The sequence below is a fragment of the Melospiza georgiana genome, chromosome 4, assembly GCF_028018845.1.
Source record: "Melospiza georgiana isolate bMelGeo1 chromosome 4, bMelGeo1.pri, whole genome shotgun sequence".
NCBI classification, from domain to species: Eukaryota; Metazoa; Chordata; class Aves; order Passeriformes; family Passerellidae; genus Melospiza; species Melospiza georgiana.
This window is the reverse complement of record NC_080433.1, coordinates 24161951-24183958: the sequence shown is the minus strand read 5'-3', so window position 1 is coordinate 24183958 and position 22008 is coordinate 24161951. Positions and strand designations below refer to the sequence as shown.

At 45.1% G+C, this 22008-nt stretch overlaps 1 protein-coding gene across 1 annotated transcript; it reads right to left on the bottom strand.

Annotated features, from left to right (window-relative positions):
- Positions 1 to 1410: 1410 nt before the first annotated feature.
- CD9 (CD9 molecule) lies at positions 1411 to 20521 on the bottom strand. The gene is made up of 8 exons (XM_058022425.1): positions 20371 to 20521; positions 10240 to 10339; positions 7496 to 7593; positions 5815 to 5889; positions 4754 to 4846; positions 4188 to 4277; positions 2451 to 2534; positions 1411 to 1764 (listed from the first exon to the last, which is right to left on the bottom strand). Exons 1-8 carry the CDS (start codon positions 20434 to 20436, stop codon positions 1699 to 1701), a joined length of 672 nt encoding a protein of 223 aa, XP_057878408.1. The 5' UTR covers positions 20437 to 20521; the 3' UTR covers positions 1411 to 1698.
- Positions 20522 to 22008: the final 1487 nt, after the last annotated feature.

Sequence of the window (22008 nt, the reverse complement as noted above, 5' to 3'; positions counted from 1 at the left end):
AGGGGACAGCTGGGGGGGCAGAGGATGTGGGTTGGCTCTGCTCCCAGGGAACAACGACAGGACAAGAGGAAATGGCCTCAAGTTGTGCCAGGGAAGATTCAGGTTGGACATCAGGAGGAATTTCACTGAAATGGTGATTAGTCACTGGCAGGGCCTATCCAGGGAGAAGTGGTGTTCCCATCCCCCGAAGGTGTCCAAGGAACAACTGGACAACACTCAGTGCTCTGGTGTGGTTAACAAGGGGGTGATTGGTCCAAGGTTGGTCTCTACGATCTTGGACGTCTTTTCCAACCTAAATGATTCTATGAAAAAGAAGTGAAAAGTCAGCAGTAAACTTTTCTGATGGTTGACAGTGTTTCACTCCAGCTCTTCCAGGTGCCAGGTTCATTTGCATCTCCAGAATTACACAGCTGACAAAAATGCTACTTCTCAGTTCTGCAAGAACTCAGTGGGGACATGGCTGCTCTCAAATTCCCATGAGAGATTTTCCCCTCCAGGCTGTCACATATAGCCACAAAAGAAAATAAGACCAACTCCTTTCTGGAGTAATTTCAGTCTCTGCAAGACACACAAAAGTATGATTACCACTTGACTTTTTTGATTTTTTTTTTTTCAAGAAGGCCTGTGAACACAGAACAGTTCAACATGTTACAGAGGAGAGCTGTATGGTTCCCTTAGACAAGTGACAGGGGGTTACACAAAGGTGACAATACATGCATTCATCAGCAGAGCCTGACACCCACCAATTCTGCTATTTTCCGTAATAAATACCAACCTCCTTACAGGAGAAAGAGGGGGAACAAGAAAGGACTACTCAGAGACGTTTGAATTGCCCAGAGGACAGAGACCAGAAGTTTCCAAGAACACAGATGAAACCAGGTACAGTAACAGCCCATCAACCTGCTGGTAAGCCCATAGGTAGCCCCCACCAGGAAATATTTCAGAGACAAAAAAAACACTTAAAAGCCATTTAAGAGTAGAAATACTGGACAACTTGGTAATTCTTTAGGCTAAGGGTTCCACACTGGTGTCTCTGTTCTCTCCCATTAACTCTCTAAACTGAAACAGGACAGCCTCAACTCTGCAACTGCAGAGCTGGACACTTAACTGCTCATGCAACCTACGTTTATTCCACTTAGAAACCTGAGATTTGGCACATATGTTGTAAGCCCTTGAGACTGCACCTCACTGGCTTTAGGGAAACAAAGCCCCAAGCCAGCCAGTGAAAAAATCCTGAGCACGCACTAGGCAATGTGTCCTGCCAAGGGCCAAGGCCATGCCAGGTGTCAGGGGACAGTTGTGGCAGCAGAGAGGCTGATGTCAGGAAGCCCAGCTGACCCCAAGGCAGAGCCCAGCCTGGCCTCCTTGCTATGCATCAAACAGTGGGATTAATCAACATAACATTTCCTCTCCCCCACAAACAATACATCTTATTCTTTATTAAGTATCAAATTGTCTCCACATAAATTACAACCAAATTATGTAAGTTTCAAGGAAGTCAGATATTTTATGTACCATGTTTGTCTTGAGTCAGATAAACTTTTATCATTTTAACCTGTAACATAAAAAGCAAACCTACATCAGTACCAAATAAAGCATTAAAAAGGTAACAAATATATAACATTTTAGAAATGCTCTCAGAACATGAAAGTTAATGGTGAGGATTTTTATAGTGCAGGAATTTTGGGTTTGCAGCTCTCAGACCATCTCTCTTTCCCTGCGGATGGCACAGCACAGAACCATGCTGAATATCATGCCAACAATCTGGAAAAAAAGCAAACAGATTAGAAATCAGGAAAGCAAAGCATGTGCTTTTATCAGCATGAGAACAAGCTGCTCTTCACAGCCCAGAGGTCACATTTATTCTGTATTTTTACACTTTACTCTGCCATTTCCCACCCCCCAATCCCCAAAGCTCATTCCCAAGAATCCCATTCACCTCAGTACTTGAAAACAGATCACAGAATAGGTCAAGTTGGAAGGGACCCACAAAAATCTTCAAGCCCTGGCACAGCACCAGCAGCTATAAACCACTGCCATATCTCCTAAGAAAGCTTTGATCATCCCAGCATGTGCTTTTCTCCAGAGAGGTCAAACAAAAGTGCAAGTTTCTTTAGCAGCCCTGTTATTTCAGCCCTCTAGCAGAGCCTGTAATTGTTATAAAGGAAAGAGAAGAAGAATCCCCAACATGACCAATACATCTTCACTCCATATACACACACATCACTGATAAGATTTCACCATTGCTGAAAGTGCAAGGAGGCAGATCCTAATCCAAAGCAGAAGCAGGAAGTCCAGAGACATCCCAGCCTCTGCTTTGCCTCAGGGCCCTGCAGCACACACCCTGATCCTGCTGGGACTTGTCCTCAGTGGAATGGCCTGTGGGGCCAGGCACAAGACTTCTGCTCTGTGTATCCTCTGACCACCCTCTAAATAATCTGGAAACTCACCATCATTACAGCAATGCCAAGGCCAACTGCTCCAATGACATTGAATTTGGATTTGAAGACATCATCAATGGCATCAGGGCAGGACTGAAATGGAACAGATGGCTCATTAGTGGTTTACACACACAAGGTTCATTTGAAGACTCATCTTTTAAAAGCTGCTTTGATCTGGCCTTTACTGTCACATCCTTAAAGAGAGCCAGAGACGGTCCTACACACACAGGAGTTGGTGGAGAAATTTAAATCTACTCTTCAGGTACCTCAGAATTGTTAACAGCACCTTGACTACAGCAGGATTCCCCTCTCAATCTGAACATGCAGTTTATCAGGCTAGGCTTGTTACTAATTGCTGTCAGCACTTCAGATGATGCTCATCCCTTATCAAAAGATATTTAAAGCCACTCCTGATATTGCTAATTGCTACTGTAATTTTGCAGACACCTCATGAACCCACAGTGCATGAGAACAGCAGGACACCTAGGCTAGGATCCATGCCAGCAGCAGATTCATAGAGGGGCCAGTTTAATGTTCCCAGGACAAAGAATTACCTTTGCGTTAAAAAAAAAAGTATAGTCCTTTTCCCAGAACAGACACATGCTGACCAATAAAAAGAGCAAGGCACTTTTACAGAAGTATAAATCTTTAAGAGTCTGGTAGCTGGTCGAAGTCTCATCCCAGCTTCTGTCCTGCTTGTTCCAGAAGCAAACATCAGTGAACTACCTTTTTTGTTGCTGTTCCTTATTCAGTCTAGAAAGAAAGACTGAATCTGAGATTAAAGGGATATACTAGTAAGAATGAGTCAGTTCAATCAGAGTACCAACACAGCACTGCTTCTTAGAGGTACACTCAATTACATTTCTTTGATCTTGTAATCTATCCACTGTTTTTCTAAAATTGGGAATGGGCATCACAAGATGAAGCTAAAACACAGAATAAAAACAAACAAAATCTGTGTGTGGTCTCAGCTACTCCCACACACTCCAACTCAGACTGCATGAACATGACTAAAGATACAGACTGAACAATCTCATGTGGCCAGATATGTGAACTGTCAATTAAATTGAAAAAACCCCAAGTCATTAACTGAATTCCTGCATGGTAAGAACCATAGACAGACTCATACAAACTGTCTTGGAGCCTAAAGCAAGACCACAGGATGTTTGTAAGGCAAAGGAGAAGAGAGGTGGTTAAAAACTACAAAAGCTGTTTTCTCCTGTTCTTTGTGGTATACAGGCATCTCTGCAGCAGTACTCCAACAGAGAAACCTGATTCACAGAACTGCCTTCACAGTCACCAACTCACCTGAGCAGGCTACCAACGCCTTACCCCCCTCCCTGTCCTTGCTGAAGCTTCAGACTTGCTCCCACCCCAAACTCTACTTCTTCCTAACAAAGAGGGAGCTGTCAGCTCCCAGCAAGCACCAGGAAGATGCACTGAGGAGAAGAGAGCTCTCAAGGCACTGTGAGGGGTTTTTCTTAGGCAAACTTTTGATCTTCCACTGCCCACCCCACCACTGATTCTCTGACACACAGACTGCACATTTCCTGAGCAAGGTCAGACTTCCTGCTTGCTCTTTCCACAGTAACGGTGGATTTGTTTTCTACAACCTGTCTGATCACAGACACAGACTGACACACCAGTGTGGCATGGGCTTCTCCCACAGACTGGGAGGGTTTCCTGAAGTGTGTTTCTCACTCTACCCACTGGGCAGAGCTGATGGTAAATTACATCAAGCTTTACCTTGATAGAGAATGACTCAGACAGTGTCTTTGCTGGACAGGTGTCCATGTACTGCTGCTCCACAGCTCCAGTAAGGCCACAGCAGTTTAGCTACAACAGAAAACATAAAAGAGACCCAGATTAAGCAATCTTTTTGTTCAGTAATCTGGTAAAAAAAAAAGGGAAATAATTTACATTAGTTTTCATTACAGACCAAGTCCTGTCAACATGACTGCTATAAACCTAATCTTAACAAGCCTTTATTAAATTAAAGAACAAGGTTCTGAAAGGAAGAGCTAGATCTCCTTAAGTACACACAAAATCATTTTGGCAACTGCCTGTGTTCCTTACAGACACAAGGCCAAACCCCTCACAGAAAAACAAGAAAAAACAAGAAAAACAAGAACTAGTTATTCAGAGGGACAAACAAAAGGCATCCTGAATTCATTTATACTACACAAAAACATCCCTGCAATCTTTGGTTTCTTCTAAGTGGCAAAAAATTTGTACAGGGGACTAGGTAGGATGAAGAACAGTGTGAGGAGCAGTTGCATTACTGTCCAGGTTAAGCAGAACCATATACTTACAGTGAACTGAAATGCTTTCAGGGTGTCTCTGGCACTTGTCTGAGTTCTCTTTCTGTAGGTGTCCATGTAGAACTCCTTTAACTCATCAATAATCTAAGGAAAAGTAAAAAGAGTTGTCTATTAATTGTATTAGTGTCATAACTTGTATTAATTATGAAAAACTTGCTTTCAGCAAGTCAGTCATCAAAACTCCTGCAGCCTACAAGACCCATTCTTCTGCCATGTACAAACAGAGGGTGGACAGAAGGCTCACCTGTTTCAGGTGAGAAATAACTGTACACTCACTTTAACAGCCACACCTAAACAGGTAAGACTGCTTCCCCTTCCAAACCGCTGACCTTGTAAGAGGAGCTAGAGAACCAGCTCTTTGCCCACTGGCTGCCCAAAAATATTCCCTATTCTACTGTACCACAGAAGTTTCTATATTTTCCCATTGTATAACACAATGTGAGCAGAAAAGCACCACTGGTCACTAAGCATGTGATTTTGAAACAAGACAGAATCTTGACTGCTTGGGAGGGAGAGGCCATATCAGTCATGCTTCAGAGGTGCATATACACTCAGCTGTCAGATGACCCAGCTCCTCTCTGGAAGTGGTAAAGCCTCCCAGCCAGCCTGCTTCACCTCACAGCTCAATCAGGTACTCCCTGGAAGGCACCTCTAGCAGGCAACAGCCTCTTGGACTCTGGCTTCCCTGCTACAGTCATGTTTGAATATTACAGTTAGTTTTTTTTGTGTGTTGTTTTGCTTGAATCAGCCTTTTTCCCTCTCCCCCAAATTCCCTGGGTAAAAAGGATTTGACTTGTACTGGTATTGATGTCAGCAGATTGCTGACTGTAGGCACATTCATAGAATCATGGAATGTTTGGGGTCAGAAAGGAACTGTCAAGATCACCTAAGTCCTGCCCCTCTGCCATGGACAGGGACACCTTCCACTAGACCAGGCTGCTCAGAGCCCAATCCAACCTGGCCTTGGACACTTCCAGGAAAGGAGCGGCCACAGATTCTCTGGGAAACCTGTTCCAGCATCCCACCACTCCCAACTTTAAAGAGCAACCTACCTTTTCTTTATTTGAAAATCCCCAGATCCCAGCAGCAATTTCAAGGGCAAAAATCACAAAAAGGAAGAAGAAGAACTAGAAAAGAAAGACCATATTATTCATGAAGGCCAGAGCACCACAAACCAGCGTCACACATGTACACTGCAAGTTTGTTCAGACTTGTGGGAGCTGTCACGCAACCAGGTTGCAGTTGGAGGTCTGAGACATTGGTAACACCAGGAAAAAGGAGACTGGGTCAGCACTTCTTCCCAAGCGCATTGGAAAGTCTGGCAGTGCTCTCCAAGCACCAGTCCCTTCTTTTTGATCAGTGATAATTAAAGCCAATCATCTGTTAACTCCAACTTTGAAGCTGTCTAAGTCATTCAGACACATCACAACAGCTGGCACCAATTCTTTACTATGGTTTGTCACTCCTGTTGCTTTAAGAGTCATTACTTAATTCCTAGCTTGCCACCAACTCCCAGAGAGCTAATGGTCATTTTGTTGTATATCCAACAAAACAAAAAATGACAGTGTTCTGTCTCTCATTGACTACCAGACCCAAAACACCACTATAATTTAGGAGCACTTTAAAGAGATACTCAGAATTAGAAAGGGCTAGAGGTTTAATTTTGCAACAAATAATTGAATTTAGGTTCTTCTGTGACACAGAAGGGAAATTGTTTTTTCAGTGGCTATAGTTGCTGTATTGCACTAAATAGTACATAGTTTATCTAGCTGTTGTTTTTGCACTGATCACATGGTTTGTCCCATTCCCTGCCCCACCCAGCCCCGGTGGTAAGGTAATGGTTTGTTCCAGGTGTACTCCTCCCCTCACCCCTTCCTCACTTGTAACCCATTGGCTGTGGCCCCCTTCCTCCGCCCCCTTTCCCTTGAGCTTAAAATCTCTTGGGAGGAGATCACCAAGCCTCCTTTTCTTCTGGGAGGTCACCTGCATCCTGAGGTGACTCCTATCAATAAAATAGGACTTTGGTCCCAAGGAGAAGAGCACCTCCAGTCTTTTACTTTTGTCCTTGTAAAGGCTGTGAGGGGCCAAGGGTCAGAGCTAGTTGGATTGGACCCGAACACCCCGGGAGAGCAGCCTTTACATATAGTAGTTGACTTTTATTAACTAAGTCTTCTGGTTATTTGGATGACTAATTTTGCAAGCATACAGATGTGCACTAACCCAGTAAGCTCTACTGCCCACCCCCAGTCTGAAAACAATGAGGTTGCTCTCTAGTAATTGGCTTGCAGAGCAGTTGTCAACTAGAAGAGCTCATCCTGTGATAATGAACAGTAGAGCCTTGCTGTTTCAAGCACCAAATACCAGAGTTCTGGTATCAGAGATTAAAGATTGCACCACATTCAGAGTCCAGGATGAACTGCCTAGCAATGATAGCACTGCTCTTATCAATATTTTCATTCTGTGTTCACAATACTCCCAGCCTGACACTTCAGTGTATGTCAGACACATCCAGCCTCTTGATATCATCCTCTGTTAAAATGCAGCAGAAGCATCTGGATTTCAGGCCAGAGATTAGAACTATATTTAACAGTTTAGTATTAGGTAGGTGACTATGAGTTTAAACACTGTGACTGTTCTGGGTCCACAATCTGCTGACCTCGAATTACACAGTAATATTTTCCTTCATTTCTCATCATGCTGCTCAAAAATTTAAGCATTACCCTGAGCACTTACCAGGCCAAGCATACACTGAGATTCCTGTGATGCACCACAGCATCCCAAGAAACCAACCAGCATCATAAGGGCACCAGCTCCAATAAGGATGTAAACACCTAGGGAGGAGAAAAACAAAGACACGCAGGTCAATTGAGACCTCAGCAGCAAGGTATGAAATTAATTGCTCCAGAAACAACATTGGTAGCTTTTGCCAAGGTTTAAGTTTCTTTACCAAGGTGTTTCAAGTAAAAAAAAAAAGGGAAAGGGGGAGGAAAAGGGGGAAAGGGGGGGGGCAAAGGGGGGGGGCAAAGGGGGGGGGCAAAGGGGGGGGGCAAAGGGGGGGGGCAAAGGGGGGGAAAGGAGGAATCAACAACTGCAAAGTCTCAAAGCAGATGCTTCTTCAGATTATAAAAAGTGTCAGAGCTTGTAAACTATTCTGCCCAGAAATAAGGTAGTGAGTATGTTGAAGCAGAAAGAGCAAGCATTTCTGAGGTAATAGGCTCCATTTATGCCTATTTCTGGCTCCTGAACTTGGGAACAACAAGCCTAATCATGATAGCTGTGAGCTGGAGACCACAGCAAGATGTGGCAAGCAAGAAAACTCCCAAGGGATGGCAAAGAATATTAGAGGGGTGGTGAAGCATCAAAGAATGAGCACAAAGCACGTGGAACAAGCAGGACACTTCTATCAACTGGGACACAAAACCAGTTCAATACTAATTAAAGGGAGCTTAGATGTAAGCTTTTGCAAATTATATATTCTAGATGCAAACCAATAAGGTTAGCTGCCAAAAAAACCAGCTCCTTGATGCAGCATTTGTAAGGGATTAAGCCTGACATTTCTTATCAGGAGGAAATTCCAATACAGACTTTTAAACCTCAGCTTAACCTTTTTCCATTTTAAAAAAGAAGAAAAAGAGTCCATCAGTAACATTTATTCCAGACTGAGTTGTACAGAAAGTCTTTGAGGTAACTTGCTTTGTAACTTACTGCAGTCAGTAACTACTGCCAGAAAATTATGTTAAAGCAGAAATTCCTATTGAGCTTCTTTTTAAAACTCAGTTAAATCTACAAAGATTTCAAGCAGGTTCCAGCCAGTAGGTTAAGCATCACATCATAAAATTCTCATGTTTTAAGAGATAAAAGACTTGTTTTAGACAACCCAAAATAAGACTTGTTAAATATTCAGCTTAACAGCCAAGTTTAGATTTCTGTTCTTTTTCTGAGGTCCACTTGAAGCATCTGGGAATCTTCCTGGCAGCTCCAAGAACCACCCAGTTTGCTAAGATGCCATCATATCAAGGGTAAACCACAAATTTTCTCACAGATCACAGAAGCTGCAGGCATGCAGACAGGTTAAGTCCCATGAGCATCTCAATATTCCCAACTATGGCCTCTATACCATTCCTAAGAGTATTCTCTGCAGGCACAGGCCACCCTAGGACTAGGAGGCTGCAACATAAATTGCACCTCCTTATAAGTGACCCTTCAGATACCAGCCTGGGAGTTGTCACAGCTGAGTAGCCAAGGCCAGGAGCCATTTTTTTGGCTGAAAGAAAGAGAAAGATGAAGATATCCTTTAAAGACTTTAAAGATTGCCTAATTAAAGATTGTCTAATTCCAACTCCCTGCCATGGGCAGGGACACCTTCTACTATCCCAGGTTGCTCAGAGCCCCATCCAACCTGGCCTTGGGCACTTCCAGCGATGGGGCAGCCACAGCTTCTCTGGGCAACCTGAGACAGGGCCTCACCACCCTCCATGGAAGAATTCCTTCCTGATATCCAACCTAAACCTGCTCTCTGTCAGTGTGAAGCCATTCCCCCTTGTCCTGTCACTCCAGGCTCTTGGCAAGAGTCTCTTTCCACCTTTCCTGTGGGCTCCCCCTTCAGGTACTGAAAGGCCACGGTTATGTTACCTCCAAAGCCTTCCATTCCCCAGGCTGACCAATCCCAATTCTCTCAGCCTTTCCTCATAGCAGAGGTGCTCGAAGGGTCTGAACACCTACAGGTGACAATAACCAAATTATGTGTGTTCCCCTGCCCAAGGTTAAAAGCAACTGTAGAGACCAAAATCAAAGTTCAGATAAAATCCAGTTCATTTAGGAATTCCCATGACATTAACAAACTAAAAATGTGTGTGTCCCCTAATTAATGACCTTACAAATGCCTTCCCCATGGTCTAGCTAAAGCTACATTGATCCACACTGGCTGGAATAATTCTTATATGTACCAAGATGTTTGTGCATTCAGTTCAGGATGAATTAGGAGATGTGGGGTTTTAAGAGTTAGACAACAGTGATTAAGGGATTAAGCCTGACATTTCTTATCAGTGCTCCTTCTGAGAGATGAGGCAACAGGAATTGTGTTTTGGGTAGCTCAGGTTGGTCACTCTGGAGAAAAAATATTAATTACAGTTTAGCATGAAACTTTGCTGATGCATATGGTGATGAGCATCAGGAATAAACATCTTCTGTGTCCTCCAGGAGCCCCTGGGATTACAAAATGTTTACTGACAGCAACAGAGACAAACTATTGTGGGAAAAAAGGCTGAAGAGCCAAGAAACCACTCACACAGCAGCACTGCTGTCTGCACAAGAGCTCACAGGGGAAGCTGCCCCCAACACCAGCCAAGGGAAGCTGCTCTTGGGGTGTTTAAGGCTGTTTTGCCTTTTTACCCTTTAAGAAAAGCCAAGGTTTCTGAGCAGCCTGGAAATCAGGTCACAAAAGTGTGACCTATCCCCTGAGTGATCCCCCAGCTCACCTGTGTAAAACTTTGTGTCAGATTCCAGTTCAAAGACGCTTTTGGTCTGTGAATCAAAGTGAAGCCATAGTCCAACTGCAAGCACTGCTGTTCCTGCAAGCTGTAAGAACAAGGAAGGCTTGTTAAATGATACCAACTAATCCACCCGGCTTTGCATGGTAACAAAATCAGAAACAAACACAGGATACAGCTTTTATTTAAAGAGATGGTAACAAAGGACAAGCTTAAAAGCATGGGAATACCAATGCATGAACAAAGTCCCAGACACGAGGCACCTTGTTGACAGAGGCCTTTACATAATATAAACTCCAATGCCACAGGAGATCAATGCCATTCTTGTTCCTTTCTGAAAATATCCACGGTTTAGCCAAGTGTCAGTATTTTCACTGATCCTTACACACATTGTTTTATTCTGGGTGGATGCAGACATTGCATGGCTTAGTGACCTTAAAGCTTGATACTGAAGAGCAAGTGTATCACAAGGAAAAGTGCCTTGTAAGACCAGCCAGAAGTTTTAGTGTATTAAATAGACTGCTGAGAGTTCAGTCCACCATGGAAGGGTGTTCAAGAAGAGTGCCATTCTTGCCAAACATGATAAAACCAACCCATTTAATGACCACACTGACAGGAATAAGAAAATACCAGCTGCAGCAGTAGAACGCTTCTGATCTGGAGCAATACAATAGAATTTTAGTTAATGTTTACTTTTATTTCATTATCATCTCTGCCTATATGCCTTCAGGTTCCTCTTAATATTGATGCCTGTGTTTGCAGCAAGTCACTTTGTGTATAAATTAGCCTCTGGATGAAACATCTGGCAAAAGCCACAGGAAGTGTTGCAAGAAAGAGGGCACTGCACTCTGGTAAGGCCAATGGCAACAGTTTGCTTGGAAGAGACTGAATCCTCCGTTAAAAAGAAAAGAAATGAGGTTTTCTTGCATGTAAAAAAATGAAGAAACCAGGACAAAGTATAAAGCTGGAGTGTGCTTCTCAGCTCTTCCTTTCAAGACCATTGAACTATTAAAAAAAGCTCTACAAAGTGAGATGAGGACAGAAATCCCAAACATTGCAGCAGACATTAAAATTTTAAACTTAAGAGTGAGCAATAAGTTTATTAAGTCCGGTGCTTTGGTCAGGCAAAGCACACATGAAAAGCAAAAATAAAATCCCAACAAGGCCCTTGCAGAAAGAAACAACATTCCTGATTTACCTCTAAGAAACTGGGAATTGTTAATTAGTGACATTTTTTTAGTGGGAATATGGGCAGTGTTCCCTTGGTGAGCACCCAAGGATACAACAACCCTACTACACCAACCCACCTGAGAGGTGGGAGCCCAAAAGCCCCTTCTCCCTGCTGTGGAAGAGTTCCTGCTCACAAACAGCCCCAGCTTTCCTAAACCAGCTTTTCCTGTACAGCAGGAACCCAAGAGCCAGGCCTGCCTCCAAGAGGAGCTGCAGGGAAAACAGATCAAGTAACACACAACTCAAAGAGCCAAACCCACCTGGAGGATTCCAGACCTAAGCAAAACGCCTTTGTTGGTGTTTCTGGTGCTTATTCCAAAGGCACACCTGCTTGCCTTGCTAGGGCTACCCTGACAATATGATTAAGCTATGCTAGAGCACCTTTGTGACACAGAATGCCAAACAGCATTATTATTTCAATTTCTTGTGCCACAGCTGCACCCTGAGGGGAGGGAGAGGTGCAAAGGGGAGCTGACAGAGAGAAGGGTTGCTGCCCTCCTGGCTGCAGCATCACTTCAAAAAGCCTTTGCCACCTCATCTCACCCCAGTGCTTCAGTTCAAACATCAGAAAGGCTTAGTGATGGAAAAAACTCTTTGAGACTGCTGTTAAGTCATCCAGTATTTAATAACACTCTGCTTGAGGGTCCCTTTACTGGTCATCCAGCAGTTGTCAGCTTTTATAGCTGATCCAGATGCCCATCATTAGAAGCCTAGAGCCTCTGCTGGTTTTGCTAGGAACTCACAAATTGTGAAGCCACAAGCCTGAACACCCAGCTCTTCTCACCTACCAAATTTATTTACAGTTTGACAAGTTCCAGTGCTTGAATAGAGAGCTCTGCAAATGGAGCAGGGCACAAAAAAGGACTGTAAAACTAAAGAAACTCTTAAACCATAATGTAGCCATGCAGATAATCTTAAAATTCCAAGCAAAGCAGAAGGTTCAGTTTATGCCCTCCAGAAAAAAAAACTGGTCTGTTCACATTGGGCAGAGACGATGTACCTAACATAGGTCCTTTCAAAACACAATTTTAACTCTTCCCCACCACCCCATAGAGGTACATGGCATGTTTTCTCCTTGGAAAAGCAGTCACTTAATCACAGAAAGACTAAGAAGGTGCCAGGGAGACCTGAGACTTACAGGATCACACAACAGTGATAACACTTTATGCCAGTGAACTACTGCACAGCACTAAAAAATGGGGTAGAATTACACAGATTGATAATTCTCGGCATGGTGGATTAGAAATAAAACGCAGCTCCTTCATGCAAGAAGAAGAGACTTTCTGTCTCAGTTTCTTAAGGAAAGCAGACATGTTCTCAGTTTGTGCTCTTCCTACTCAGACTGACCACTGCACTAAAAAACGGCAGTTTTGGAGCAGAAGGCAAGAAACTTGAAGCTTCAAGTTTCCATCAAAACAAGGGAGAAACGAGGACACAGCAACACCAGCCTCTGAGGAAAAGCACAGCCCCATGGGCACTTGCCAGCACTGCTGGCCAGTGTAGCACAGTAGAGGCTGAGGCACTGTCACCCACACTATGGCAACAAGATGGGATCTGTGCAGGGACGGTTTGGGAGCTGTGTTTTTCCTTCCTGGGAAAGGGGTGCAAAGCCCCCAACCTCAGCTGCGTGGAAGCAGATCACCAGACAACCTAATTGTTAGGTTTTTGTTTGGTAATCCAAGGGGATTTCCCATCTAACAGATCTATTTTGTCACAGGAGTTGAGCAATACTGTGTTTCTAAGTAGCTCTATCGTGCACTGAAAGAGAAATTAAGTAGGAAGAAAACACCACCGTATTCCTGAAAGTAATCAATTTTGTCTGGTTTCACACACAAAGAAGAGAGTGCGTTCTTGTGCTTATCAGACAGGTAAGTAGTATGTTTTTATAGTGACAACTACAGCAAAAAGAGCTCAGAAGACAGAGTTGGATTTTTTTCCCAATCTGGCCAAAACGTGAAGTTAAAGGGATACTGCTCACTCGCTGTTTTGGAGAAGTTTGTGGCAGTGATCTTCCAGTAATGGCATGTCCTGGCACAATTACACTACTGACTTCCCCGCTCCAGCAAACCAGGCTTCCTTGTTTTCGCTAACCACTACTCCGAGCTCATTCCTGCTCTGCTCGGATGCTCCACGGCTGCAACAATGATAAAAAACTACCTGGCCACTTCTCTCTTAGCCCTGTGGAGGCTTGTCAGGTTGTTTTTTTTTTTTTCATTACGTGCAAACACACACCCTTTGCTCCTAAAGCTCACTCCTGCATACAGCTTTCTGCCTGTTACAACAGGAAAACCAGCTTTTTTGGTCTATCTTCCTTACTGACATAGCCCTGCACATTTTCTACTGAGCCTTCTGTGCAGGACTTCCCTCCTCTCATCCATCCCACTGCTCTGGGGCATCCCCCTTGCTTGGCCTCTGGGTACATCGAAGGGTGTGTCCCAGCCTTTCCTGTGAGAAGAGATGACTGAGAAAGGACCTGAACCAGTCAGGATACACTTGAGATGAGAAAACCTGTGTATCCTGGAGACAGCAGCCACACAGAACACTCTGCCTTCCTCCCCTCATCATTCCTGGCTAAACTGAGCATGAGTTTGGAGTGTGCCACAGCACTGACCACTACCAAACAATTCCCAGAGGATTTCTGCCACGCTCTGACTCCTGAGGTTTGGCAGATATGGCCCCCCAGCAGGAGGCTGGGGAAGGGGGCAAAAGGGGGGCTTTGCCCTTTTTCCATTTTTCACACCTTTAGGCCAAGTTTACATACAACTTCTACCAAGCTCATGGCATTACCTCCAGCATAAGGTATGTCATTATGTGAAAATAAAGAAGTCAGTCAAAAAGAAATACTGTCAGTATTGTCAGCTAAGTACGGTATCTAACAGAACTTTTTCTTGAAGTAAAAAGGTATGTCAGGCTCAACACTACTGTTCCATATATAGGTTTACACCCGGATGTGACAAGAAGGCATTAAAAAGTCACCACCTTCACTTGATAAACACTTGAACTTTCAGCTAAAAATTAGATTGCATAAGAATTTACTTCTTACTGTTTTAGACTGAACTAAGAAAGCCAGAACTAGATCTATAATGGTGCAAAGTACGGGCAAAGAAATCGAGAACATTATGAGTAGTAATGAACCATTTCTATCCTTTTACTCGCTAGTACTCCATAAATAAAACCCCATAAACAGTAACTACAAGTGAAGCTCAATACCACTCTAAACCCTCAATTACAGAATTAGTGTTATCCACAACAGCACAGGTTTTCAGAGTTTTGAAACAGCTCCCCTAACACTTGTGCTATGTGGGCTTGCAGTTATACAAGAAACTGCAGCTATTTTCAAACTAGTTGTGAAAATAGTGGATTGGAAAGGAAGTATTTTCTTTCTGCTTAGCTAGTTTCAAAAATGTTGTGGCCTGTGTTAATGCCACAGCACCTTTTGCAATAAAATGGTGCTCCAGTACAGTACGACAAGCATTACAAAATTCCTGAACCACTGCCAAGACTAGTGTCCATTTCATACAAATTCCTATTCAGAGGCCAGTCGACTATATTTGCAATTAGAATAGCAAATAGGAGCCAGGAGTGGTGGAACTCTAAGTAGCTTCACATCAGATTTCTCAAGGCAACATACTCCAAACTCCATTCCTGATTTCACAGAACTTACCGGAGTCAATATACACTGAGCTGAGCCCAAGCAGCATTTGATTCTCACACTGTAGCCAGCAACTGCATCAGTTCATTAGAGAAAGCAAAAGCAACTAATTTCTGAGTTTTTCATATGTGCCTGCATATATACATTCTAACAGACACATGCATATTTCCCTGCCCGTCCCGCAAATCCTCTGCTGGAAGAGAAAAGATCCTCTGAATTGGTGTTCTTAGTGCACAAAAGCAGCTGAGATTATGGCTCAGAACAAAGTCACAGGTATCTTCAAGCTACAGAAGGAAAAGGGCTCTCCAGGCCTAATTCTGCTCATCTTACTTTAGCAGGTACTATCACACAAAAATGCATTTATTCATAAACCACATGGTGCTCTGGAGAGTGGGAAGTCAGGACAAGAGAACTGCCCAATAATGGAAAGGAGCAAGAAAATGACTGCTCTGTGAACTCTGCCTCTGTGCTACACCACTTGCTTGCCTAAAATACATTAAACCATAAATATAAGCAGCAGATGTCTTTATATTCCACAAAATCTACAAGGGGAAAACCCAGCCTTGAAATTTAACAATGCAAGGCCTTGCTTTTGTTCAGCAGCAGGAAGCCAGTCAGAGAACAGGCAGACACTTGCCTGGTGTGATCCAAGTTGCCCACAAGCCCACAGTTTTCCCAGGAAAAGACTTCATGACCAGGACCAACAAGCCTGAGCAAACCCAGGGAGTTAAAGGAGCACAGCTAAAGGCAGTCACTCATTACACAACTCAAGGCAATCCAGCATTGCTCACACTAAAGTTGGTCCAACGCAACTCTGCTAAGACACCTCCACTGCTCAGGTTTAAGGAACAAAATGTGTTGTTTCCATTGACTTCTTGCCAAGCTCAAGCCAGCCTGGTGGAAAAAAAAATTACTTCAAAATTTTGTTGACACCTCCCTCCCACACCCCCAAACAGCCCCCAAACTTGTATTATTAGAAAGCAAACTGTCAGGGATGCCAGGGCTAGCACTGGCCATGCCAAGACAGCAGAGCTGTCTGCAAACCTATGTGCAAGAACACCAGCTCCAGAAAGGACAGCGCAATAGCAGCAAGGAGCCTGGTGCCTGCTGCAGTACTACATCCCAAGAGAAAACACAGCCATCTCTACTTCCTACACCTCAGAGAGGGGAATGAACCCCAAAACTTACAGATCTATGCTTAACTGGACTTGGTGCAAACATCCAAAAGTGTCCTCTTCCTTCCATTAAGCATGTTTTAAGCCCAACTCTGAAGCCACAAAAGTTTCAGCTAATACCACATTAGTATCCAGCCTTCCCAGCTGGAGAAAGGCCATCAGATTAATCAAGCACAAGATCCTCAGGAAGGGTTAAGAGAACAGGACAGAAGGTAGCATTTCCCAGGACCAACCTCCTAGGCTACATGTTGAGCACTTATGCCAAGACACAGCACCTTGAGAGAAGAAAAATTAACAAAGGGCTGCTGAACTCCATGTTAGCAGGTTGGACTAGATTATCTTAAAGGTCTTTTCCAACCTAATTAATTCTGAGATTAGCCAGTTATCCCTTGACCAACCTATTCGTCAACATCTGCTAAGGAGAAGGTATCACCACTGTACCCACTTTTCTTCTGAAAAGGTCCTCTTTCCTGGCTAAATATTCCACAGCTCTTGCTCACTCCCTCTTTCAATACAGTCAGGCCCTACCTACTGCCTGGACAATCATGATTCTAAGGATCTCTAGCACATTTCCATGCTGAAGATAAGAGTTGCTGATGACAGAAACCCTCCTCTTTCTTTCCCAAACATTACCAAGTTCCACTATGATCCTCTCAAGACACACAGATGACCAGAGCAGCCTGCAGCACTGTGGGACACCAGCATGCGATGGATTTTGGGAGTTTTACACACCATATTCCATCTTCTCTCAGCCCTTCATTTCTGAAGCTGGTTTCGCTCTGTTGACACTGAGCACTCACCTGGTGCTTTTGTAAAACCATCATAGATTTTTTTCTCCCAAGGCTTCACTGCTCCATGGCAGCAGCTGCCCCTGAATCATTTAATTCCTATCTCCAGGCAGCTTCCTGCTGGTGCCTCCCATGGGAATTACCTGATGCCTGACTTTGGAGAGAGTCTCACTGTGCTGTGTCACACACCCTGCTGTGTCAGCAGGCAGCCATCACCTCCATCACCCTGTACAATGGGTGCCAGCCAGCACCCCAGCAGTACCGCCTGTGCTCCTCCAGATGAGGTGGGGCTATACTGACCATCACAGGGTCTGTACCAGAACCACTGCTTCTCTCTGCAACAGCAGAGCTGCATCTCACCTCCACTCCAACAGCCATCTCATTCTTGCCAGGATCTTACTCCAGGACTGCCTGGTTTTCACAAGAGGCCTGAGATTTCCAGAGGACATTGAACAAGTGAACCAACACCAACCAGTCCTTGCCTTCTCCAGCATTCAGGCTTTTAAAGGCTCCAAGGCAGCAGCTTCATGAAGTCTGACTTCCCCTTGCAGTAGCCAGTGTCCCTCCTATACATGTACACCAGCTTTTAAAGAATCTTCTCCTTGGCTCTTTCCAGATACTCCATATGTGCTACTCTCTGGGTATCCCAGACTACCATAAAGCAAAAGCCCAGCCTCCAATTCACTGCATTCCAGCCCTCCAGCACAGAGAAGGGATGGTGAGGGGAGTTACCTAATCACAACTCACTTAAGAGTTCTGAAGTGTTTTGTGACTTTAGAGAATTGTTAATCAAACATTTGCTGCTCCTCTTGTTCCACCTCCTTTGCATCAAGAGGTCAGTTCAAGCCTGTGCAGAATTCAGAGTCAAAGAGAGCTTATGGCACAGAACTCTGTTAAAATCTTCCCCAGTAAAAATAAAGTCCTGCTGAACTTGGCTCCCAAAACTTTTACTCCTGGAGCTATTACTGCCTGGAAGGACTCCCTGAGAAACTCCCTTTTCATCATGTGTCTGAAGAGGGGTATGTTACTTGGGTTTGCTTTTGCAAATTACTCCTAAAGCTTTCCTTTGGCTGATGTTATTGTTATTTTATTAGGCTCACCAGCATTTATGAACTTTTATCTCCTTCCTTTGGATACAGCTTCAACTTTGAGGGTTTCTCTTTTTATTTCAGTAACTTCCTTTACCAAGCTGTATGAGCCTTTCTGCTTCCTCTTACCCTTGTTCAAGCCTCGACGGAAAGAAATACATTCCACCCAATTCGACATCCATAGCCATCTGCAGGTTTGGTGCAGAAATTCCTGTCTTTTTGAGGCAACTTATTTCAAAAAAAAGGAGGTACAGAATTGCACTTGGGCACAGCAAATTTTGTCAACATACTTCCATTACTTCACAGACTTTTCACATCTGCAAAGCCATAAAAAACCATTAGAGCCTTTTTTCTTATTAGGATGGTTCTTGCCTTTTAATGCTGGCAGACCCAGAACACCTTTCTTTTTATGCTGTTCAGTGTGGAATGACCCAAGACCCAGCTACTTTATTTCTCCATAGAGGACACAAGGTTTGCTAACACTGTACCCCCTAAACGCCCTTCCAACTGTTTTCAGCAGGCCACAATGACATGTGGTGGCCCCCCTAAGCCAAGGGCCACTCGAGCTGGTCAAGCACGTTTATCTGTGGCTGAGCCAAGCTGCTTGCATTTCACTGCCTCTTGGGGCCTCCAGACACTTACTGGGATCTCCAAAATGCATTTATTTATCTCCCTTTAATTCTTTTTTCTTCCTCTTCTCTCTCCCACATCCTAGCTTGATACTGCCAGCCTCAGGAAGCCAACTTGAAAAGCCATCATCTCTCACCTCCTCTGGACAGCAGCACCACTCTTCCATCCACTGTCACCAATACAATTCTGTACTCATGACCACCCCTAAAGGTAGGAGCCTCAGCACTTTATAACCATGACACTCCCAAGCAAGAGGTACATCCCCAGTTAAACAAAACTCCTCTTCCTGTTCTCAGCCTATCCCCAGACAAGGTGGTGAAGCTCAGGTTAAGAGCTTCTTTGAGGCAATGCTGTTTTCACAAGAATTTTTGTCCCATAAAATACTCTGCAGAAAGTCTGCAGCCTTGAAATAAACAAAACAAGCACAAGGCAAACCATGAGTACTTCAGTCTCTTTTAACAAGAAGTTTAGAAACTCACTGACTGTAAGTTTCAGACAGTGTTTTACTAGGCTTTTCCTTCTGACCAGCTCTAACCCTGCAAATGCGACAGCTCTGCTCACGGTCCCGGGTGGCAACACAGCTTTCCTGGGTCAAGTTCTGCACAACGTTCCTCAGCTAGAACCCAGCTGTGTAGTCTCAACTCTGCTGCAACCCATTTCGACATTGAGACATCCCGAGCACTTTACCCATATTAACATGGCAACTTCCACTCGTCCCACGGGCAGTGCTGCGACTGACTCCAGACGCGGCTTCCCGCCGCTCCAACATCACACAGCCACATCACAGTCACACACGGACTCCTCCACATCACAGTCACACACGGACTCCTCCACGTGGCAAATAGCCCAGAAAAAAAACAGCTTTTTGAACCATACACTTTGCTGCTATCCATCAGGCACACAAACAGCTCCCATAGTACTTTTCCATGCATGAGCCGGCGCTAAATCCAGGTGCCCACGCCCCGAGTGCTTGAGGACAGTCCAAACCTCTCGGGTCAGCCTTTTTCATGGTGCCTATCCAACAAGGCATAGTACGGCCAGTAAGCACACCGGAGACGTGATCTCAAGGGGTGCCGGTCTGCTCCGACAGATTAAACCCGAAGGGAAGCCACAGCACCCACCAACGCGAGGAGTTCACACACACGACAACCACAGGTTTGCAAGGAACCGGCTCATCCCGGGCACAGCCCCGGCACCGGGAAAGCCAGCAGGGAGCCCGACCGGCACACAGAGTTTTAGGGCGAGGATTGTGCGAAGTGCTGGGGGATACTCAGTGGGAGCGGGCTATCCACAAACCCAGCACCCTCTCCCCCCCTGACGATAAACCCCAAAAACGCGGAAAAAAAAGCGGTGAGCACCCGGGCACACGCCTCTCTCCTTCTGGCGGAGTGGGGGGGGGGGGGGGGGGGGGGGGGGGCAGCAAGTGGAGAAAACAGCCAAAACCAGGCATCAGAAAAGCAAACAAAACGCGGCTCCTGGCGCTTCCCCTCCCCTCCATCCCCGTCCCGCGGGCTCCCCGCCGGGCAGCGCGGGGGACACAGCCCAGGGGGCCTCACCCAGAAGATGAAGTTGAAGCCGAAGAGGAGGTACTTGATGCACTTGGTGCCTCCTTTGACGGGCATGGTGGCGGCTACAGACACAGCAACCAGGCCCCCAAGCTCCGACGCCGCTCCTTAAACGCGGCCCTGCCCGGGTGTCTCGGGGACTTCCCCGCTCGCCCCCGGCCCCGCCCCCGGCCCCGCCCCTCACCTGCGGCCGCCCTGCTCCGCCCCAGGCCGGGCGGGCTCCCAGCGCTCCAGCAGCGCCTCACGGGGCCGGCCACGGCCATCCTTGGGGCTCCGAGTGTCCCGGCATGGAGGGGCAGCACGAGGAACGTCAGAATGCTGCTACCTGTCCTGCACGGCGCCGCCTCACCCTGTGCCTGGAGCGTTGTCCAAACTCTCCTGGAGCTCTCGCAGGGTTGGGGTTTTGACTACTTCCCTGGGAAGCCTGTTCAGTGCCCGAGTATCCTCTGGGTGAAAACCTTCGTCCTAATATCTGATCAACCCTCTCACCCCAACCCGACCTGCTCTTGCATAGATCTCAGAATCCTTAGGATTGGAAGAGACATCTGGAGATCATCCAGTCCAACCCACCTGCCAAGGCAGGGTCACCAAGAGCAGGTGACGCAGGAATGTTTCCAGGTGGGTTTGGAATATCTCCAGAGAGGGAGAATCCACGCAACCTCCCTTGGGCAGCCTGTTGCAGTGCTCTGCCATCCTTACCATATAGAAATTCTTCCTTGTGTTGTAGTGAAACTTCTAGTTTTGGTTTATGGCTATTGCTCCCTGTCCTGTAGCTGGGCACCACAGAAGAAGAGTCATCATCTGCGGCACCATCCTCTTGACACCTGCTTTGAGATATTTATATGCATTAATGAGATCCCCTTTATAGCTCCTCTAATTAATCAGGCCCAGCTCCCACAGAGATGCTCCAGAACCCTCATCACCTTTGTTGCCTCTGCTGGATGTTTAGTTTAAAATGAATACATCAGTCTAGCTTAAATGGGTGTTTTCTCACACAAGATAAACTTACAGCATAGTTTAATTCCTGTAATCTTCTGAGCTTTTTAGCTCAGGGATGAAAATTGAGGGCTTGTACCTTAATTTCCTACTATGGGATTAGAAATTAATCAGGTATCAAGAGTCAAAAAATATCCAAGCAGAACAGTAAAAACAGACAAGCCATGCTGAAATACAAATAAAAACACATTGGAGTTTTTGTTTCCAAAATAAATTATAAGATGCAGCACATTCCAGCGGCAATATGGAGGGGGAGCCGCTGGCTTGAGCAGTGGCTTCCCAGAGGAAGTTACAAAACAGGAACACCTTTCCTATAAAATAAAGGGAAGTAGAGGGGTGGAGGCTGGTGGCCAATATAGATCCAGCAAGGATGGAATTAACAAATGCATGTGACTACATTCTTGTGGTAACTGGAAACTGAGCAAGGGGAGGTCTTGTGTCTCAGTCTTGAGCTTGGACTGGTTTTCCCTGTGACTTTTGGACTGGTTTTCTTTTGTCACTTTGCCATTAGGAATTTATGCTTTTAGTTAGCATCAGTATTATGGCTTCCCTTAAGTTTCGAAAATTAAGGATCACAGAAGAACTTTGGATAACTGCCCTCCCACCTTTGTATTATTAATCATTTAATGCTTA

Bases quoted from the DNA above. Each gene is read 5' to 3' on its own strand.
- CD9 (XM_058022425.1), bottom strand. From the start codon at position 20,436: ATGCCCGTCAAAGGAGGCACCAAGTGCATCAAGTACCTCCTCTTCGGC. The intron at 10,340-20,370 runs GTGAGGCCCCCT...TTGTTCTTACAG, and splicing joins GCTTCAACTTCATCTTCTGG to CTTGCAGGAACAGCAGTGCT. The intron at 1,765-2,450 runs GTGAGTTTCCAG...CTTTTTTTCCAG, and splicing joins TTGGCATTGCTGTAATGATG to ATTGTTGGCATGATATTCAG.